General features: G+C 41.5%; 2 protein-coding genes across 14 annotated transcripts in view; both read left to right on the top strand.

The window, feature by feature from the left end:
* The window catches only part of TMEM62 (transmembrane protein 62), a 33,506-nt gene extending 26,378 nt beyond the window's left edge, over positions 1-7,128 (top strand). For 6 of the 10 annotated variants that reach the window (XM_064570559.1, XM_064570563.1, XM_064570560.1 and 3 more), the window contains 3 exons: positions 867-971; positions 2,929-3,047; positions 6,275-7,128. In XM_064570559.1, the coding sequence (XP_064426629.1) occupies positions 867-971; positions 2,929-3,047; positions 6,275-6,601 (551 nt within the window). In that variant the 3' untranslated portion in view covers positions 6,602-7,128. The remainder of the gene's footprint in view (positions 1-866; positions 972-2,928; positions 3,048-6,274) is intronic. The other 4 variants (XM_064570561.1, XM_064570565.1, XM_064570562.1 and 1 more) reach the window with 1 other exon arrangement.
* A 162-nt stretch (positions 7,129-7,290) lies between these two features.
* Positions 7,291-17,792, top strand: part of CCNDBP1 (cyclin D1 binding protein 1) — a 33,551-nt gene continuing 23,049 nt past the window's right edge. For 2 of the 4 annotated variants that reach the window (XM_045900244.3, XM_045900243.3), the window contains exons 1-11: positions 7,291-7,496; positions 7,672-7,731; positions 7,997-8,076; positions 10,997-11,078; positions 11,831-11,927; positions 12,331-12,404; positions 13,174-13,250; positions 13,732-14,012; positions 15,524-15,584; positions 16,804-16,850; positions 17,106-17,216. In XM_045900244.3, coding sequence (XP_045756200.1) covers positions 7,388-7,496; positions 7,672-7,731; positions 7,997-8,076; positions 10,997-11,078; positions 11,831-11,927; positions 12,331-12,404; positions 13,174-13,250; positions 13,732-14,012; positions 15,524-15,584; positions 16,804-16,850; positions 17,106-17,216 — 1,079 coding nt within the window. In that variant the 5' untranslated portion in view covers positions 7,291-7,387. Of the gene's footprint in view, positions 7,497-7,671; positions 7,732-7,996; positions 8,077-10,996; positions 11,079-11,830; positions 11,928-12,330; positions 12,405-13,173; positions 13,251-13,731; positions 14,013-15,523; positions 15,585-16,803; positions 16,947-17,105; positions 17,581-17,792 lie in introns of those variants that run through there. The other 2 variants (XR_010405031.1, XM_045900245.3) reach the window with 2 other exon arrangements.

Raw genomic sequence — 17,792 nt, 5'->3', positions numbered from 1 at the left:
TCGATAACATGATTTGGAAGTGTGTACATTTGGATACTAAATCCCATAGAAAACAGAGACTTTGAGCATAGCACTATATTTCACACCTACATCATTTAATCATTTAAAAGTGTGTATGTGTGCATGTATGCACATGCGTGTCTCCCAACTACACCATTGCTTTGAACTTCCTACCCTCTGCAATTCTTTTTTTTTTTAAGATTTTTAAAATTTATTTGACAGAGAGACAGTGAGAGACGGAACACAAGCAGGGGGAGTGGGAGAGGGAGAAGCAGGCCTCCCGCCGAGCAGGGAGCCTGATGTGGGGCTCGATCCCAGGACCTTGGGATCATGACCTGAGCCGAAGGCAGAAGCTTAACAACTGAGCCACCCAGGCGCACCCCCCCCCCGCAATTCCAAGTGGACTGGCTTATCAGGCTTCCTGTCAACTTCTGAATTTAAAATGGTGTCATCTGTATGTTTACTATATAACGAAAGATAGCCCATGGAAGTCTAGAAAATGTTATAAAGAATTTGAACTTTGTCAGTCATAGAAAGACAAATATATGATTTCATTCATGTAGAATTTAAGAAACAACAGATGAACATAAGGGAAGGACAGGAAAAATAAAGTAAGATGAAATCAGAGAGGGAGACAAACTGTAAGAGACTCTTAACTCCAGGAAGCAAACAGGGTTGCTGGAGGGGAGTTGGGTGGGAGGATGGGGTAACTGGGTGATGGGCATTAAGGAGGGCACTTGATGTAATGAGCACTGGGTGTTGTATGCAACTGATGGATCACTAAACTCTACCTCTGAAACTAATAAAAAAAAAAGAAATTGAACTTTGCATGTGCTCACTGGATTTTTGAAATTTATTCTGTTTAGGGTCTCCAGGATTTATAAATTTGACCTCATTTTCCCTCCACGTCCTGAGCAAACTAAACATCTTCTATTATTCTGTGTTGTTGCTAACCCTATATACAGCACTGGGTAAGTCAATTAGGAAACCTGAATTGTGGAGAATTCTGCCAAAGAATATATGGAGAATTTTGACAATAGAGTCATTTAGACTCTTGAGAACATAATGAACAGCACATGGCTTCTTCATAAATCATTTCCTGGAACATGGTTTTAGGAAATAAAGTTCTTTCCTAACATGTTCAAAGGACATTTAGTTGACACTGAGTTAACTTAAGCTGAGAGGACCATTAAAGAATTAGTATGTGTATGCAGAGTAGCCTTCTTTGACTACCTTAAAATTTTATCCTTTATTTCATCACACTTTTTATTTCCTTCATTACTTTATCAGAATCTATGATTATCTTCTGTGTTTATCATCTCTTCCTTCATTAGAATATCCATTGAGGTATTGTCTGTCTTGTTTACCTCTATGCCCAGCACTAAGCACAATGTCTAGTATGTAGTTCAGTGAATATTTACTTATGGATGCCCCTTAAAAACTCAGCTCAAAAAAGAGAAACAGATGAGCAGTGAGTTCAGGCATATCCAGGTTCTTCTGTTATATTATTATACCTAATACTTAGTCACTTAGCCACTTATGGAAGCAGGAAGCACTGTGATTCTGTTTTTAAAGCTTTTTACTAATGTTCCTTAGTGACTAAAAGTTAGGAGTAGATTAGCCTACTTGTTGCTTGGTCTTTGTCTTATACTTTTATTCCACTTCCGGATTTTTCTTTGCTCATTAGTAACTCCAACCAGAGAACAGAGAGTAGTTAGATAAAAAAATATATAACACTCTACAATTCTGTGTACCAGGCTATGGCAGATGGCCCTTTGGAGGTCAGTTTCCTTGTTAGAAGATAGGTTGAAGCTATTTTAGACACTTGCCTTACACTAGAAGGGAAAGCACATGATTTGGTTCCTGGCTGTAAAAGAAAACATTAAAAGGACAGAAGTTGCTCCATGTTTAAAAGTTGAAACTTGCAGGGAAAACACTTTTTTAGACTGTGCATCCACAGTCTAAAATTACCTATGATTTTTTAATGCTGAACCCTCTTCTTACCAGCAGATGATGGTATTTGCATTTTGAGAAAGAAAGTCTTTTTTTTTTTTTTTAAGATTTTATTTATTTATTTGACAGAGAGAGAGACAGCAAGAGAGGGAACACAAGCAAGGGGAGTGTGAGAAGGAAAAGCAGGCTTCCCGCGGAGCAGGTAGCCCGATGCGGGACTTGATCCCAGGACCCTGGGATCATGACCTGAGCCGAAGGCAGACGCTTAACGACTGAGCCACCCAGGCGCCCCAAGAAAGAAAGTCTTGACTGTTCATTAATCACCCTTGACAATATAGTAGTTCCAGAAACCTGCACACTAGGAAGGGCAGTAAATAATAGGGAGGAGAGAAAAGTCATTCTGGCATTCTAAATGAAAAATTAAAGAAGTTAAATTTTGTACATGTTAACCTCAAGTGTATAGTTGATGTACAAAGTAATGACTTGGGTCAGCAAGAAAAGGTCAGAATACATTCATTAATAAGAAAGAGAAGAAGTGCATTTTAGAAAGATGAAAGTGGTTGAAGTTTTATTGCTTAAAGGAGTATATATCAGTTATCTGGAAAATTAACTTCCATAGAATACCTCTTTGCTTTTTAAAGGAAATGTTAATGCATTATTTTGAGATTATTATTGCAACAGAATCTTCTAAAGTTTCTGAACATACTCTGACCTGTTTCTTGAATCTATTCAGGTATAGCATGTACTCAGATGATTTTATAATCAGACAAAAGTGGAGAGCAAAGGAGCAAGTGGTTGGTTAGCTAGGACGTATGGTGCAACATAGAGATTAATAAAGAAGAAAAATTATGCCAATAAAATGCTTATCAGCAACTCTCATACTTCTTTGTTATTCCTATAAATGCACCTTGTGATGTATATAATCAGAATCATAGTCATTTAATCTTCTCCTTCTGTGCCCATTGCCTCTTTCAGGACCGTGGTTTGTTGGTGAGATCACTAAAGGCAAAGTGGGTTGCTGCTTTTCCTTTGGGATATTTGTTGATGGACATTTCCTACAAGGCAGCCTAACATTTGTAGTTGGAATTCTGCAGGTAAGAAGTCAGAAATGGAATGTAAGAATGCCTTGGCCTTTTGGACTACTGCATAATAGTTATGAATTAAATCCAGAGCCTCCAACTAAACACCACAGATCATATTTCCTAATTTACTGGCAGGGCAATCTTGAATATTTGGTGTTTTGTTTGTTTTTCAAGTGCTTCCTAAGCTCTTTCTTCCACCACTCTCTCGTAAACATCTAAAATACATTTTGGCAGGAAGGGTTTATAAAAAGTGAAAGAGATTTTTGTTTTTGTAGTTTGTTTTACTGTGCTTTCCCATTGATAAAAAATGAAATAAGGGACTTATAGTAGAATAAATAAGTAAACCAAAATTGATTATGATAATGAAGAAGGCAAATGTTTCGGAGGGAGTAAAGGAAAAACAGACTTACAAGAAAAATGGGTCAGTTGTCCAGTGGAAGCTGCACTGGGCAAGCACCAGACCTGGGCCTTTCAGTGATGTCTTAGCTGCTGCTTGTTTGAAAACACTGATAGATTACGTTTACACATGGATTGAGATTCCTTTAAAAGAAACACACAGGGGCACCTGGGTGGCTCAGTCAGTTAAGTGTCTGCCTTCAGCTCAGGTCATGATCTCAGGGTCCTGGGCTCTGGCCCCACATCAGGCTCCCTGCTCACTGGGAATTTTGCTTTTCCCTCTCCCTCTGCCCCTGCTCGTGCTCTCTCCCCCTCTCTCTCAAATAAATAAAATCTTAAAAAAAAAAAAAACAAACACACAAAAAACGGACTAATAGCAAATCTCTGTATATAGGTTTGAAAAGTATTTACCTATTTATGTATTTTATTCACCTAATGGGGCTAAGGTACTAAAATCTCAGGTGATGATCTCATGTTTGGGAAGAGATCCAAAAATATTGTTCAGAATGAGTTCACAACCTCATAATAGGACAGTAAAAGGTGATCAGCAAAACAGGGAAGACTTCTGCCTAGGAAACATTGACCACAGACAGAACATTCTCTGTATAGCAGCATTTTATATGTGAGTAAGTCCTGAGTCTGGTTCAGTTTTCCATTATGTAGATGAAGGCTGTCTCTCAGGAGCACTCTGATACCAAATAAAACCTGAGCCTTACTAAAAGGTGGGGATTATATTCATATTTTAATAAGTAATACACCACTAGTGGATTTTATGTATCATATAGGCCCATGGCTCCCAAATATGTTAATCTCTGCCCTCGACTTCTTTGCACTTCAAGTGCCTATATACCCATCTGCCATTTAATATCTTCCCTTAGATATCTAACAGGCATCTCAATATTATGTGTCTAATAGGACCTTTAGTTTCTACCTCAAACCTGTTCCTCCCCCAGTTCTTTGCAATTTCAGTAAGTTTTTCTAGGATGTATCTTTAATTTTGCCCTTTCCCTCTAATACCCTGTATCTAATTCATTAGCAAGTAATACCTTGTTTGATCTCCTTCCAATGCATATCTTGAATCCACCACTTCTCTTCATCTCTGTTATTATTACGCTAGTCTAACTCATAATTATTTCTTGTCTGGGCTACTGCAGGAACCCCAGATTGGTCTTCCCACTGCTACTCTTCCTACTCTCAGTTTACCATAGAGCATCCACTGTTGTCCTTTTAAAACCTTAATCAGCTCACTCTTCAGCTTAAAACCCTTTAAGCAGAGCAGTGACATGATCTGGGTCTTGCTGATTGCCTCAGTTTCCACCTGGCTCATCATGTTCTAGGCTAATGGGCCTTAAATAGGCCAAAGCCTCTCCCACATCAGGGATTTTTACTTGTTTCCTCTCCCCGGAATGTACTTCCTTCCACTAAGTCATTCCTGTTCTTCAGGCCTCAGAACCCATCTGTCAGTTACTTACTCTCATGTGACCCAGTTATCTCCTTCATTGACTGCCTCAGTTTCCACCTGGCTCATCATGTTCCAGGCTTATTGGCCTTAAATGGGCCAAGGCCTCTCCTGGGAACCGCAGGGGTTTTTGTTTCTTCTGCCTGGAATATACTTCCTTCCACTGAGTCATTCCTGTTCTTCAGGCCTCAGAGAACCCATCTCTCAGTTACCCCCTTGTGACCCAGTTATTTCCTTCATTGAATTTATGACAATCTATAGTGATCTTTTGTGTTTATTTTTTTGGTCTCTCTTCTCTCTGTTAAAATGTAAGCTCTATGATGCATCCTCTCTGAGTTGCCACTGTGTCCTTAGCTTAGAGCCTAGCACAGTGCCTGCCATGTAATGGGCACACAATAATTATTTGGTGAATGAATTAAGAATCATACAGCAGCTAAACTTAGATTATAACTTAAATCTTTAAAAAAAATTTTTTTTTAAAGATTTTATTTATAGCGGAGCCTGGGTGGCTCAGTCATTAAGCGTCTGCCTTCGGCTCAGGTCATGATTCCAGGGTCCTGGGATCGAGCCCCGCATCGGGCTCCCTGCTCAGCGGGAAGCCTGCTTCTCCCTCTCCCACTGCCCCTGCTTGTGTTCCCTCTCTCACTGTCTCTCTATGTCAAATAAATAAATAAAAATTTTTAAAAATATTTATTTGTCAGAGAGAGGGAGAGAGAACAAGCAGGGGGAACTGCAGCAGAGGGAGAGGGAGAAGCAGGCTCCCTGCTGAGCAAGGAGCCCCAGGTGGGACTTAATCGAAGGACCCGGGATCATGACCTGAGCTGAAGGCAGCCGCTTAACCGACTGAGCCACCCAGGCGTCCCTATAACTTAAATCTTCTGATTTGTATTCCAGTACTCATGATGCTACTTTAATTAAAAATACAGAGATAACGGGGGTGTCTGGCTGGCTTAGTTGGTGGAGCATGTGACTCTTGATCTTGGGGTTCTGAGTTTGAGCCCATGTGTGGTGTAGAGTTTACTTAAAATAAAAAAAATTAATAGAAAATACAGAGATAAGAAAAAAATATTGATACCTAAGTCCCCCCTCACTGTGCCAAAAGAAGTGTGTATGTATTCAATTCATTTCCACCTTAAACATTACTGAGGGCTTCAACATAAATGATACCTACTTTTAAGATGAACAAAAGGATGCAGGTAAATACACAACTATAAGTCACTTATTTTGAGTGTTATAAGCAAATGTGATTGAAGCATAAAGAATCAGAGAGTTAACCCCCGAGAGAGAGCAACATATTCTTAGGAGCCACTAATAATGCGTTCATGAGACCCGACCCTCTAAGGTCTTGCTAATAAGCTAATGGTTCTGTTCTGCCTCTTTCCAGCTGGCATTTTTTAACATACCGTTGATGGCTTACCTGTGTTGGAGCTTGCTGCAGCGGTGCTGTGGTCACAACTTCCGGTCTCATCTCCGTCAAGGAAAATACTTGAAAATCGTACCTGTTCACCTACTTATGTTACTGCTGTACATCTGGCAGATTTATTCCTGTTACTTTCTTCATATGACATACGGCGCTCTAGCTTTTTTCTTCTCCCCTTTGCGGACCTGGTTGACACTGCTGACACCTGTTATCATTCGAGGTGTGTGGACTCTGAACTCTACCGAGCTTGGAACCTTCATAGCACAGTTAAAAAGCCACTTGAGCTCCTGAAGGCCTTGCCTCACCATCTGCCCCTGGAGCCCAGGCCCCTGCCCCAGCAGCAGGTAGAAGGCCAGAAGGCCAGTGCTGATGGGCAAGCTTCAGGGAGCTGGGGCACTCTGGACACCTAGGAGTTGGGGGGATTGCCCACTTCTGATTCCTGCAGAATGGACTGCAGAAAAATCTCTAAATAATGCCACGATTCCTTCCTTCTCCAAGAAGGCAGGGGATTGATTTACTTTTGTGAAGAGAAAGTTCTAATCAGGAGATCCACAGGGCAGGGTCTGGATGTGTGTATGGGAGTATCAGAAGCCCAGTGTATTTTTTATGGTTACCTCATGTAAAGTACCCAGCACGGTATGTGGACCTCGGTAGCCGGCACCACTTCAGAGTCGGGGAAGCAGTACGAACTTGAGGCCTCCCCTGACTACCCTCGAGATACTAGCTCCAGGTCTTCTTTTCTCTCGGGGTTATGGGCTCTCGGCTTCTTTAGGTGTGGGTGCTTTCAGCTAATCAAATAAAAGAGTGATGATTCAGAACTCCGACTGGGCGTTGCGTCTGCGACCAGGGTTTTGGGAGCGGGTGGGGGCGGGGCCGGACAACCGGAGCGGAAGAGAGGCGTGGCCCGGCCTCGGGAGATCGGAAGGGGTGTGGCGGGGGCTCTGGGGCGGGGCCGGGCGGGTTGTTGCCGGAAACGAACCCGGGTCTGTGACTCCCGGAAGTTAAGCGCCTACGGCAGTGCGGCCCGGGCAGCTTCCGTGGCCGCTTTTGTCTGGAGGTTCCAGGCGATCTGCTGAGATGGCGAGCGCAGCTGCACCTACAGCCGCAGTCCCCACCCTGGCTCCGCCTTTGGAGCAGATGCGGCACCTGGCAGTGGAGCTGCGGTTACTCCTGCCTGGAGTGCGGGGTAAGCTGACGCCCTTGAGACGGGCGACGGCAGGGGCGGGCTTGGTTCGGGAAGAGGCCGGCTGTGGCGCGGGCGGAGGCGGGGGCACGAGCGGAGGAGGTGGGGGCTGGGGGTGGCTCCGCTTACCTGTGCTCTTCCTCTTGCCACCGCCCGACCGACATGCTAAACCCACTAGTCGGAGAAGCCCGAGAGACCACCAAGGAGTTTAATCCTGAGACGTTTTGGAGGAGACTCAGTGAGTGCCTCTCCTGTTGGGGACTTAGCATTTCTCATCCTTCCAGTGTACCCACCCCTTTCCCTCCCGCTTTTACCGCCGCCGCATCCTCTCAGTGGGGATACTTCACCTTACCCATCCTTTGTACTTCGAAGTTTGGGATATGAAACATTGATTTTGGGAGGTGTTTTTGAGACGTCTCAGCCGGTGAGGCTGGCATCTTCAAAGCCCATGCGGCAGCTGCAGGCTCATCCTTTTGGCACTAACGTATTGGCTCCTCCCTCAGACGCGGCAGCTGTGAACGTGTCAAGGGAAGCCACGACTCTGACTGAAGTCTTCTCTCGAGTGCCACTGCCCTCTCCACAGGTGGGCTGTACTTTCCTGGAAATCTTGTGCTGCATCGTTCATTAGGAATCCAGTCACTTTCTTTCCACCTTCTACACTCAAGCCAGGGCATTTATTTTCCACACCTGTCAGATAGGATTGCCGTTCTCAGAGGATTGCGGTGAAGGCCAAATTGCCAAGTGCGGTACCCGGCACGGCGTAGGCAGGTCTTCTAAATAGGTATCCGTTCAATCTGCGGTTCATCCTGGTTATTTCCTTTCTGATATATATTTTTTAAACACTCGCTATTTGCTAGGTGTTTTCACATACGTGATTCCCATCTGACAGATGAGTAAGCAGCTTTAGAAACTCAGGTTAAGGTAAATAAGCAGTGGAGCTGGGATTGAATTAGGGTCTGTGATGTCTAAACTACACCTTTTCTGTTATACTACATAATACCCTTTTGTATCGAATTTCTTTATATTTAATCAGTAACATATGTATACAGTATAAAATTCAGAAGATGTTAAAGTTAAATGTGCTAAAAAGTTTATATTTCCCCTCCCCAGTTACTTTTGTGTTATTCCATATATATTCGAGGCATATACACACTTATGTGTATATGCCTGCTTTTTTACACAAATGATAGGATACCATAAACACTTTTCTGGGCCTTCCTTTAAAAAAAATCAACAACATGGATTGCACATTGATTCTTAGCACATAAAAAGTTGCTCAGTTCTTTGTAATGCTGCATGGTATCCAATAGAGTGGATATAACCATAATTTATTTAACCAATACTTCATGTGGACATTTAAGCTCTTTCCAACTTGTAACTATTATAAACAGTGCTGTGGTAAATTGCCTAGGACAATCTTTGTATGTATGTGTATCAGAAAAAAAAATTTCCAGAAGTGGAATTGCTGGAAAAGGAATTTATGCATTTTATTTTTCATTTTATTTTATTTTTTTTTTTATTTTTTTTTTTTAAGATTTTATTTATTTATTTGACAGAGACAGAGACAGTGAGAACAGGAACACAAGCAGGGGGAGTGGGAGAGGGAGAAGCAGGCCTCCTGCTGAGCCGGAAGCCCGATGTGGGACTCGATCCCAGGACCCTGGGATCATGACCTGAGCCGGAGGCAGTCGCTTAACCAACTGAGCCACCCAGGCGCCCTCATTTTATTTTTTTAAAAGATTTTATTATTTGAGGGAGAGAGAGTGCGAGCACAAGCAGGGGGAGTGACAGGTAGAGGGAGAAGCAGGCTCCCGCTGAGCAAGAAGCCCGATGCAGGCTTGATCCCAGGACCCTGGGATCACGACCTGAGCTGAAGGCAGATGTTTAACTGACTGAGCTACCCAGGCGCCCCTGCATTTTTATTTTTAAAAAGATTTTATTTATTTATTAGAGAACACGAGTGATGAGGAGGGGCAAAGGGAGAAGCAAACTCCCCGCTGAGCAGGGAGCCCAACTCTGGGCTCAGTCTCAGGACCCCGAGATTATGACCCAAGCCAAAGACAGACGCTTAACTGACTGAGCCACCCAGCACCCCAAATGTATGCATTTTTAAATAACCTGTTACTGTAAAACTGATGAAAGTAAACATGTTGGCTATGACCAGGTATGCTTTATGCCGTTTTTCTAGAACTAGGTATACTTAATTCAGAAGTAAGGTTATTTTAAAATGGCGTATTCATTGCCTTATTTGGTTTTCCTAATCAATAGTTTCATTCTTTTTCAATCTATGTATCCAGATGTTTTGAAATGAGAAAATATTCTTTTGCTGCACCTATAATGATAAACTCTCCCCCTATCAACCCCAGAGATCTATGATGAGAAAATAAGAAATGAATTGTTTGAGAGCATTTTAAAAGCTTTGTGCAAGAAAGAATATTTATTTTAAAGGGAGTAATATTACCTTATTTTTCTTATCTGTTGCCTCCTTTCTTTCAGATATACTCAGGACTTGTTGCTAGAATTCAAAGCTAATGGGATACCATGAGGAGGTAGCATAGTATTATTTTTCTGTACATGCTCAGGACAGTGGTTTCATTCATAGGTGAAAAGTTTTAGTTTTATTTGAATTATATGTATTTGAATGACGATTGTTGTCTTAGGATCCTAGCACGTTAGTTTACTGAAGAATGGCTTTTTTTTAATTAATTTTTTTTTTATGTGTTTGGATGTTGAAGCAATGTCACATTGCCATAAAAACTTTTAAACACTTACTCTCAGTCACTGTGCTTATCCACCGTCCCAGACTGGTAACTGTTCAGAGACTGGCACCTATCTGTGGACCACATTTTATGTAGCACTGGCTTAGAATTTAGCAGAAAAGTGAGGACAAGGAAGATAGGAGAAAGTCAGTGACTGCTTAGAAGGAAAATAGTCAACATTGAGCAATGTAGAGTCTATGCTAATTACCTTTAGATATATTGTGATTCTGTTAGAGAGAGAGATCAGACACCTGGCTAATGGTCTAAGGGTTGGCAAACTTTTCTCTAAAAAGTCAAATAGTAAATATTTTAGGCTTTGCAGGTGAACTAGTTAACTTCGTCCTTGTAGTGTGAACACAGCTGGAGGTAATACGTAAACGAGCGTGGCTGTGTGCAAGTAACACTTTATTTATAAAAACTGGCCCTGGGCCATAGTTGCCAGCTCCTGGTCTAAGATATGATGAATACCTCACAGCAGATCATGAGTACCTCAGGATGTAGAGTATTAGGAATAAGTTTTTCCTGCTGTTTCTTAATGTTTTATTGAGTTGTCCCCTCATTCTCTGGTGTCCAGCTAACTCCTCTGTGCTATGTGGCAGGAACAGCACAAGGCCTAAGTCATAATGGGACTACAGAAAATGTTTGTAGATCATGCTGTACAGACATCTCTCTTTTACAGTAGATGGGCTGATGAATCTAATCCATTTTTTTTTTTCATTCTGAAATTGATCCATCACCTCATAGGAAACCCAGAGGTTCTGTGAACAAGTGCGTGCTGCCATCACGGCAGTCATTACAGTATACTATTCACTTCCCAAGGATCAGGGTAAGCCACTGTGTACACAGAAATGTTTGGTTTATAGGGTAGATCTTTGCTAATATAACAGCTTATGTCTTGAGACTTTTCCCTTGTCCTCAATTTGAGCATGTAATGTAACTTTCTCTCATAAAACCCTCATGGATAATTTTATAACATCCATAAATAAGCCTTTATGCTAAGGTACAGATGCTGTGCCACCACCTTCCCTGCTTTGCCTGACTCTAAGGCTTTTAATTCTCACTGGCTCCTCCCTCTCTAACCCATTCTAACCACTACAGATGCTGGATCTATAGGGGCCTCCCCAGTCTCCTCCACCCATATTACATCACACCCTGTTTCTGAGCTCCCTTACGGTTAAGTGAGCTCCAGCTCTGCCCGTAGATTAATGCTTTGATTATAATTGTGACAAAATTATAAATGAATACATGTCTCATGGATCTTCAGGGTTAGTCACAGATGGTTTAAACTTCAAGTGTTTCATCCACCGTTGTCAAGGGACCATTGACCTTAATGAATGGATACATGCTGTCCTGGAAAGATTTTGTTCCTGATCTCTCTTGGAGAACAGTACTCAGGAATGGTGGGAGGAGCAAGAAAATGACATGGGGAAATACATAAGACCTGAGTTTTGTGTTGGCACTGCAATTAAAGCATGTGGGTGTGCATTACCTCAAGTTCTGAATGGTTTAAATGCTCAAGAAAGCAGATGGTGACTTCTGGAAAGAAGACCAGGCTACTTAGTCTTTGGGTTTCTTCAGGAATCACCCTGAGAAAGCTGGTACGGAATGCTACTCTGGACATCGTAGATGGAATGGCTCAGCTTGTGGATGTGCTTTTCATTACTCCAGCTCAGAGGTAGTAATGCCACAGTTGGGGTTATCAGTTAGTGGGGTTTCTTGCTTCAGGGAGGGGAAAAAAAAATCATTTTCTTTTTTTTTTTTTTAAAGATTTTATTCATTTATTTAATTGACAGAGACAGTGAGAGAGGGAACACAAGCAGGGTGAGGGGCAGAGGGAGAAGCAGGTTTCCTGCAGAGCGGGGAGCCCGATGCGGGGCTCGATCCCAGGACCCTGAGATCATGACCTGAGCCGAAGGCAGACGCATAACCGACTGAGCCACCCAGGCGCCACCCCCCCCCCAAAACCTCATTTTCCCAGCAAAGTTACTAACAGCTAAGATTGATGACTAACAGAAAGGAGCTTTTTAGGAGAGAAGAACCTTGGTTATTGATATACCCTTATTGATTCCTTTCTCCAGCCCAGAGAACAGTGACCTTATTTCCTATAACAGTGTCTGGACTGCATGCCAGCAGGTGCCTCGGATACCAAGAGGTGGGTGAGAGTGGGAAACAGGCCACTGACTCTGCTGGCCAAAGCAGACAGTTCTCTCCTATCTGGTTTCTACTTTTGTAGCATGGATGTATTTTAACTTACAGTTTAGTAGAGTACATATAGTTTACCACCAACATCAAAAGATAAGTATTAATGTTTTTTCTCTGTTCTTAGTTCTCATACTTTTTTTAGCCCTCTTTCTGGGGCCCTATCTTGTTGAACAAATGTGGTTTGTTCTACTGGTCCTGCCCAGGACACACTGAAGCACTTCTGAGATGGTGCCAGTTGGGTCAAAAGCAGTGTTCGTCCAAGAGGACGTTGATGAGAAATATCGTGTGACCTTTTTTTTTTTTTAAGATTTTATTTATTTATTTGAGAGAGGGTAAGAAAGAGGGAGAGCACATGGTGGGGTGGCAAAGGGAGAGAGAGGAACAGACTTCCAGCTGGGCAGGGAGCTCAACATGGGGCTCGATCCTAGGACCCTGGGATCATGACCTGAGCCCAAGGGAGATGCTTAACCAGCTGAACCACCCAGGCACCCCTCGTGTGTCCATTTTATTTCTTTTTGTGGTTAATGATGAAAAGCTTTTTAACTCCTATCTGGGTACCTAGACGATGGGTATTAGAAAAATTTTACATTAAGCCACTGCTCTTGTTGACTATCCTGGGCACTCTCCTCAAATGGGAACACAGTTGGTTGTCATTTGCAGACTTGACAGAATTGTAGGTTTCTTCTTTTATTCTAGTGCTTTCTGATTTTCCCTCATAGATAACAAAGCTGCGGCTCTTTCAATGCTGACGAAGAGTGTGGATTTTGTGAAGGATGCACATGAGGAAATGGAGCAGGTGAGGGTAGATGAGAATATAAAGAAAGGAGATGGCCTGGGTACCTGGGTGGCTCAGTCGTTAAGCGTCTGCCTTCAGCTCAGGTCATGATCCCAGGGTCCTGGGATTGAGCCCCGCATCGGGCTCCCTGCTCCTCCCTCTCCCACTCCCCCTGCTTGTGTTCCCTCTCTCGCTATGTCTCTCTCTGTCAAATAAATAAATAAAATCTTCAAAAAAAAAAAGAAAGGAGATGGCCTAAGCATTGACTCAATTAAGTCCCATCCTCACTCCTGAATTTCGACTCCCATCTCCTACCCTATGCCATTGTGTGCTTTAGTGCCATTCCCCTCTGTCCATTGCCGGGCTAGGAGAGTGAGAACGGGGCTTATGAAGTGAATCAAGTCTGTGGCCATTGCTTAAATACCTGGCTGATGTTTTGGGATAACTCAGACATGATGCTGAAAGTATAACAGGCTCTTTTTTTTTTTTTGGCATGTCTTAGGCCGTGGAAGAATGTGACCCATACTGTGGCCTCTTAAATGACACTGAGGACAATCCTGACAACCATGGTGATGAAGAGGATGATGGGTTGGGGTGTCCAAACAATCGGGACTTATATTGGTCAGAGGAAGATCAAGAGCTCATAATCCCATGCCTTGCACTCGTGAGAGCATCCAAAGCCTGCCTGAAGAAAATCCGGATCTCAGTGGCAGAGAATGGGAAGAAAGATCAGGTGGCCCAGCTGGACGACATTGTGGATATTTCTGATGAGATTAGCCCTAGGTAAGCGGCCTCCCCACTTGAAACATGTGAGCAGCAGCATATCTTAGCTTGTGCTGTCACCCCAGGCTTTTCCCCCCGTTTTTTATTTTGAAAATATTCAACCTATAGGAAAGTTGAAAAAACATTGTAGTAAACACCCATATATCTTTCATCTAGATTCACCTGTTGTTCACACATTGTTTTCAATATTGGTTCATTTCTCTATGGATAGATGTGCCATTTTCCTCCTGAACCATTTGAGAGTAAGTTGCACACATCAATGACATTTCACCCCTAAATACTTCAGCACTTATCTCCTAAGAACAGACATTCTTATTATTACATCCAAGAAATTTAACATTGAATAGAATAATAATTAATATTCAGATTTCCCCATTTGTCTCTCAAATGTATTGTATAGCCTTTTTTTTTTTTTTTTTTTTTAAACCCAGGGTTCTGTCACAGTGTCACATTACATTTGGTCGTCATCTTTGCAGTCTGGTTTGGTTGTAGTCTCTTGCAACTCTAATAGTCCCTGTCCTTTTTAGTATTTTTTGACTTTGACTTTTTAAAGAATCTAGGTCAGTTGTCTTGCAGAATATCCAAACAGTCTGAATTCATGTGATTGTCTTTTTCATGATTATAGATTATATTCAAGTTAAATATTTTTTTGGCAAGGATATCACATATTTGAGTGTTTTGTGCTTCTCGTTGTATCATATGGGGGAGGCACGTAATGTTAGTTTGTCCCATTATTGGTGGTACTAAATTTCATCACTTGGTTAAAATAGTGCCCACTTGAGTGGCATTCCATGGATAAACTCCACTTGCATCAGTTATTAAATTAATGGTTTCAGATCCTCCCTTTTTTTTTTTTTAACATTTTTATTTATTTATTTGACAGAGAGATAGAGAGCACAGATAGGCAGAGTGGCAGGCAGAGGGAGAAGCAGGCTCTCCGCTGAGCAGGGAGCCCGACGCGGGGCTTGATCCCAGGACCCTGGGATCATGACCTGAGCCGAAGGCAGATGCTCAACGACTGAGCCACCCAGGCGCCCCTGGATCCTCCCATTTTTAAAAAATTTTAGAGAGAGCAGTGAGCAGGGGAGCGCGGGGGTGGGGCAAAGGGAGAAGGAGAAGGGAAGCAGAGTCCCCACTGAGCACGGAGCCCAGAGGGGTGGGGCTCGATCTCCAGACTTGGACTCAGAAATCGTGACCTGAGCCAAAACCAAGAGTCAGACTCCTAATCCACTGAGCCACCCAGGTGCCCCCAGATTCTACCATTTTTAACTGAATGTCCTATTGTATGGGCCAAGGGAGTTCCCCCCTCCCCAGCTTCCTAGTGAAATGGAGTATGTATGTGTTTAGTAAGTATCAGTTGAATTGATTCTGGTTACCCAATTTAAGGAATTGAGAGGCATTTATGGGACAGTTAGGTTCTCCCTGGTCACATCCTTAACTGTGTACTGGAAGCCACCCAGTTGAGCTTTGTTCCTTTTTTGTTAATGGTTATTTTTGCTTTCTGCCCTTAGCGTGGATGATTTGGCTCTGAGCATATATCCACCTATGTGCCACTTGACTGTGCGAATCAATGTAAGTACCAGCTTTGAGGGAATAGCTACTGACCTAACTGGTAGGATTTCACTAACCACTAGTATTTCCTTTAAGCTATAGAGAATATATTTATTTGTTACATTTGGATGCAAGTACAACAATAATGTCACAATTCTTACATGTATTTCTGCTCGATAAATATTTACTGAAGCCATGAGTCTTGGTAGTACTCTCTTCCATAACCACTTGGGTAATCACTTAGAAGAACCCAAAGACCTTAGAAAATCCTACTTTGAAAAGAAAGTCTGAATTACCACAGTACTTTAGGATCCTATTAATCTAAAGTCATTAAGTTTCTGAATTCTGGTGTAGGCAAAAATACATGTCCACAAACATACTCTGTTCTAATATAAACACATTGGGTGATTTAACTACAGAGGGTCAAGCTCTTTATAAAAATCTGGTTTTATTGTATTTTTTCAAGCCCTGGGTACTGTGCTAGAGAGAATTCTCTTGTCTTCTTTTTAGAGATTCAGATTATCTCTACAGTTATTGGAAAGAGAAGTAAAACTGCCAAATGGCTTATATCTTACATTCAGAATTATCAATCCTAGAAATATTTGATAAATTAGATGGTGGAAATTAAATTCATCAAATGTTTCTTCACAGTATGTGAACACCTTAAAGTAGAATAGGATCCTTTTGGTGGTAACTTTTTCTTTCCACATCCACTTTTTAAAAATTGACTTCCTAAGAAAGAAACATCTTTAGCAATATGCCTTGCCATTTACCCCAAATAAAAATTTTTAAATGTGTAACATATATTGGTGGCATATGTATGTCCTCATGTTATCTTGTTATTGGTGTACTTAAAATTCTGTACATAGGTTTTTTTTGTTTTTGTTTTTGTTTTTTTTAAAGGAACACTAGCTGTTTCTGCTATATATTTGGAGCTATCCGCAGTTGGGGTAAATTCAGGTTATAGTCTAACTTTTTCTAGTTTTTTAAATTTAAAAGTATTAAAAAATTTAAAAAACTTATAGGAATGTTATAGCAACAATATTAATAGGATTTTGTAAATAGAGAAGAATCCTGTAATCCTACCACCCTAATCTAATCAGAATTTTTGTTTTTGCAGTTTCCTTCAAGGTTTTTTTTTTTTTTAATAGTTCATTACTTGAGTCTTTTATTATATCTTAGCTCTCCTTCCCTTTTTATGTGGGGCTTAGGGTGAGTAACTTCTTTGTTTCTTTTCTAGTCTGCGAAACTTGTATCTGTCTTAAAGAAGGCACTTGAAATTACTAAGTGAGTATGAGGACTTCTCATCAAATAGCTTTTTTGAGAATAAACCCATCCAGTCATTCTCAATTCCTAAAGCCCCATTTCAAGAAGTGGAAGAAGGTGGGTGTGGTGTTTTCTTTCTACTTCAGTTGTGGAGCAGCTAAGTTTCTACAAAGAAATTTGCCTTGTCTTACTAATTTCCTCTGTGCTCCCTGTTGAGAGTAGATTTTCCCTTGACAGTATAAATTTAACTTCTCTTTTTCCCCATTCCATTTGCAGAGCAAGTCATGTGACCCCACAGCCAGAAGATAGTTGGATCCCTTTACTCGTTAATGCCATTGATCATTGCATGAACAGAATCAAGGAACTCACTCAGAATGAACTTGAATTGTGAGTTTTCAGACTCATTTGTAGTCTCCTCTCTCTTTACTATCACAGGTAGCCTCTGATGTCTTCTTTTAAAATGGGGCTAGAATGCTCTCTGGATCAAAAGGGAATTCCTGCCCAAATTTGTCAAGAGACATTATTACCAAAGATTGTTGGTTAGGACAGACTGACAATTATTTATAAACTGTACGAGTATGTTATCTTTTTCTGTGCTAGATTCAAATGGTAATTGCATGAATGTGTTCCTGAATCGCCTTTCAGAGATTCGTGTAGAAGCTGCCTTATTCCCTATTTGCTATAAAGTGTGTTTCATTGTTAAACATGTTGATAGTCTTAATAAAATGCTGACCTGCCGATAGTTCAATAAGTACCCTTCCAGAGTTTCTTTCTACCAGAAATACATTGGGTTGAGACTAGCACATTGCTCTTTCATTTGGATTTATAGGTCTAAACGTCTGATTCTGATCAGAACTGTATTCAGAATAAAAACACCTGACTTTATTTTTATTTATTTTTAAGATTTTTATTTATTTATTTTGAGAGAGAGAGAGAGCATGAGCAGAGGGGGTGGGCAGAGGG

The sequence above is a fragment of the Mirounga angustirostris genome, unplaced genomic scaffold, assembly GCF_029215605.1.
Source record: "Mirounga angustirostris isolate CCGP_5_RB_7025 unplaced genomic scaffold, mMirAng1.0.hap1 SCAF_9, whole genome shotgun sequence".
NCBI classification, from domain to species: domain Eukaryota; kingdom Metazoa; phylum Chordata; class Mammalia; order Carnivora; family Phocidae; genus Mirounga; species Mirounga angustirostris.
Note: the sequence above shows the minus strand (reverse complement) of the source record. Positions and strands in the feature narration are given on the sequence as shown.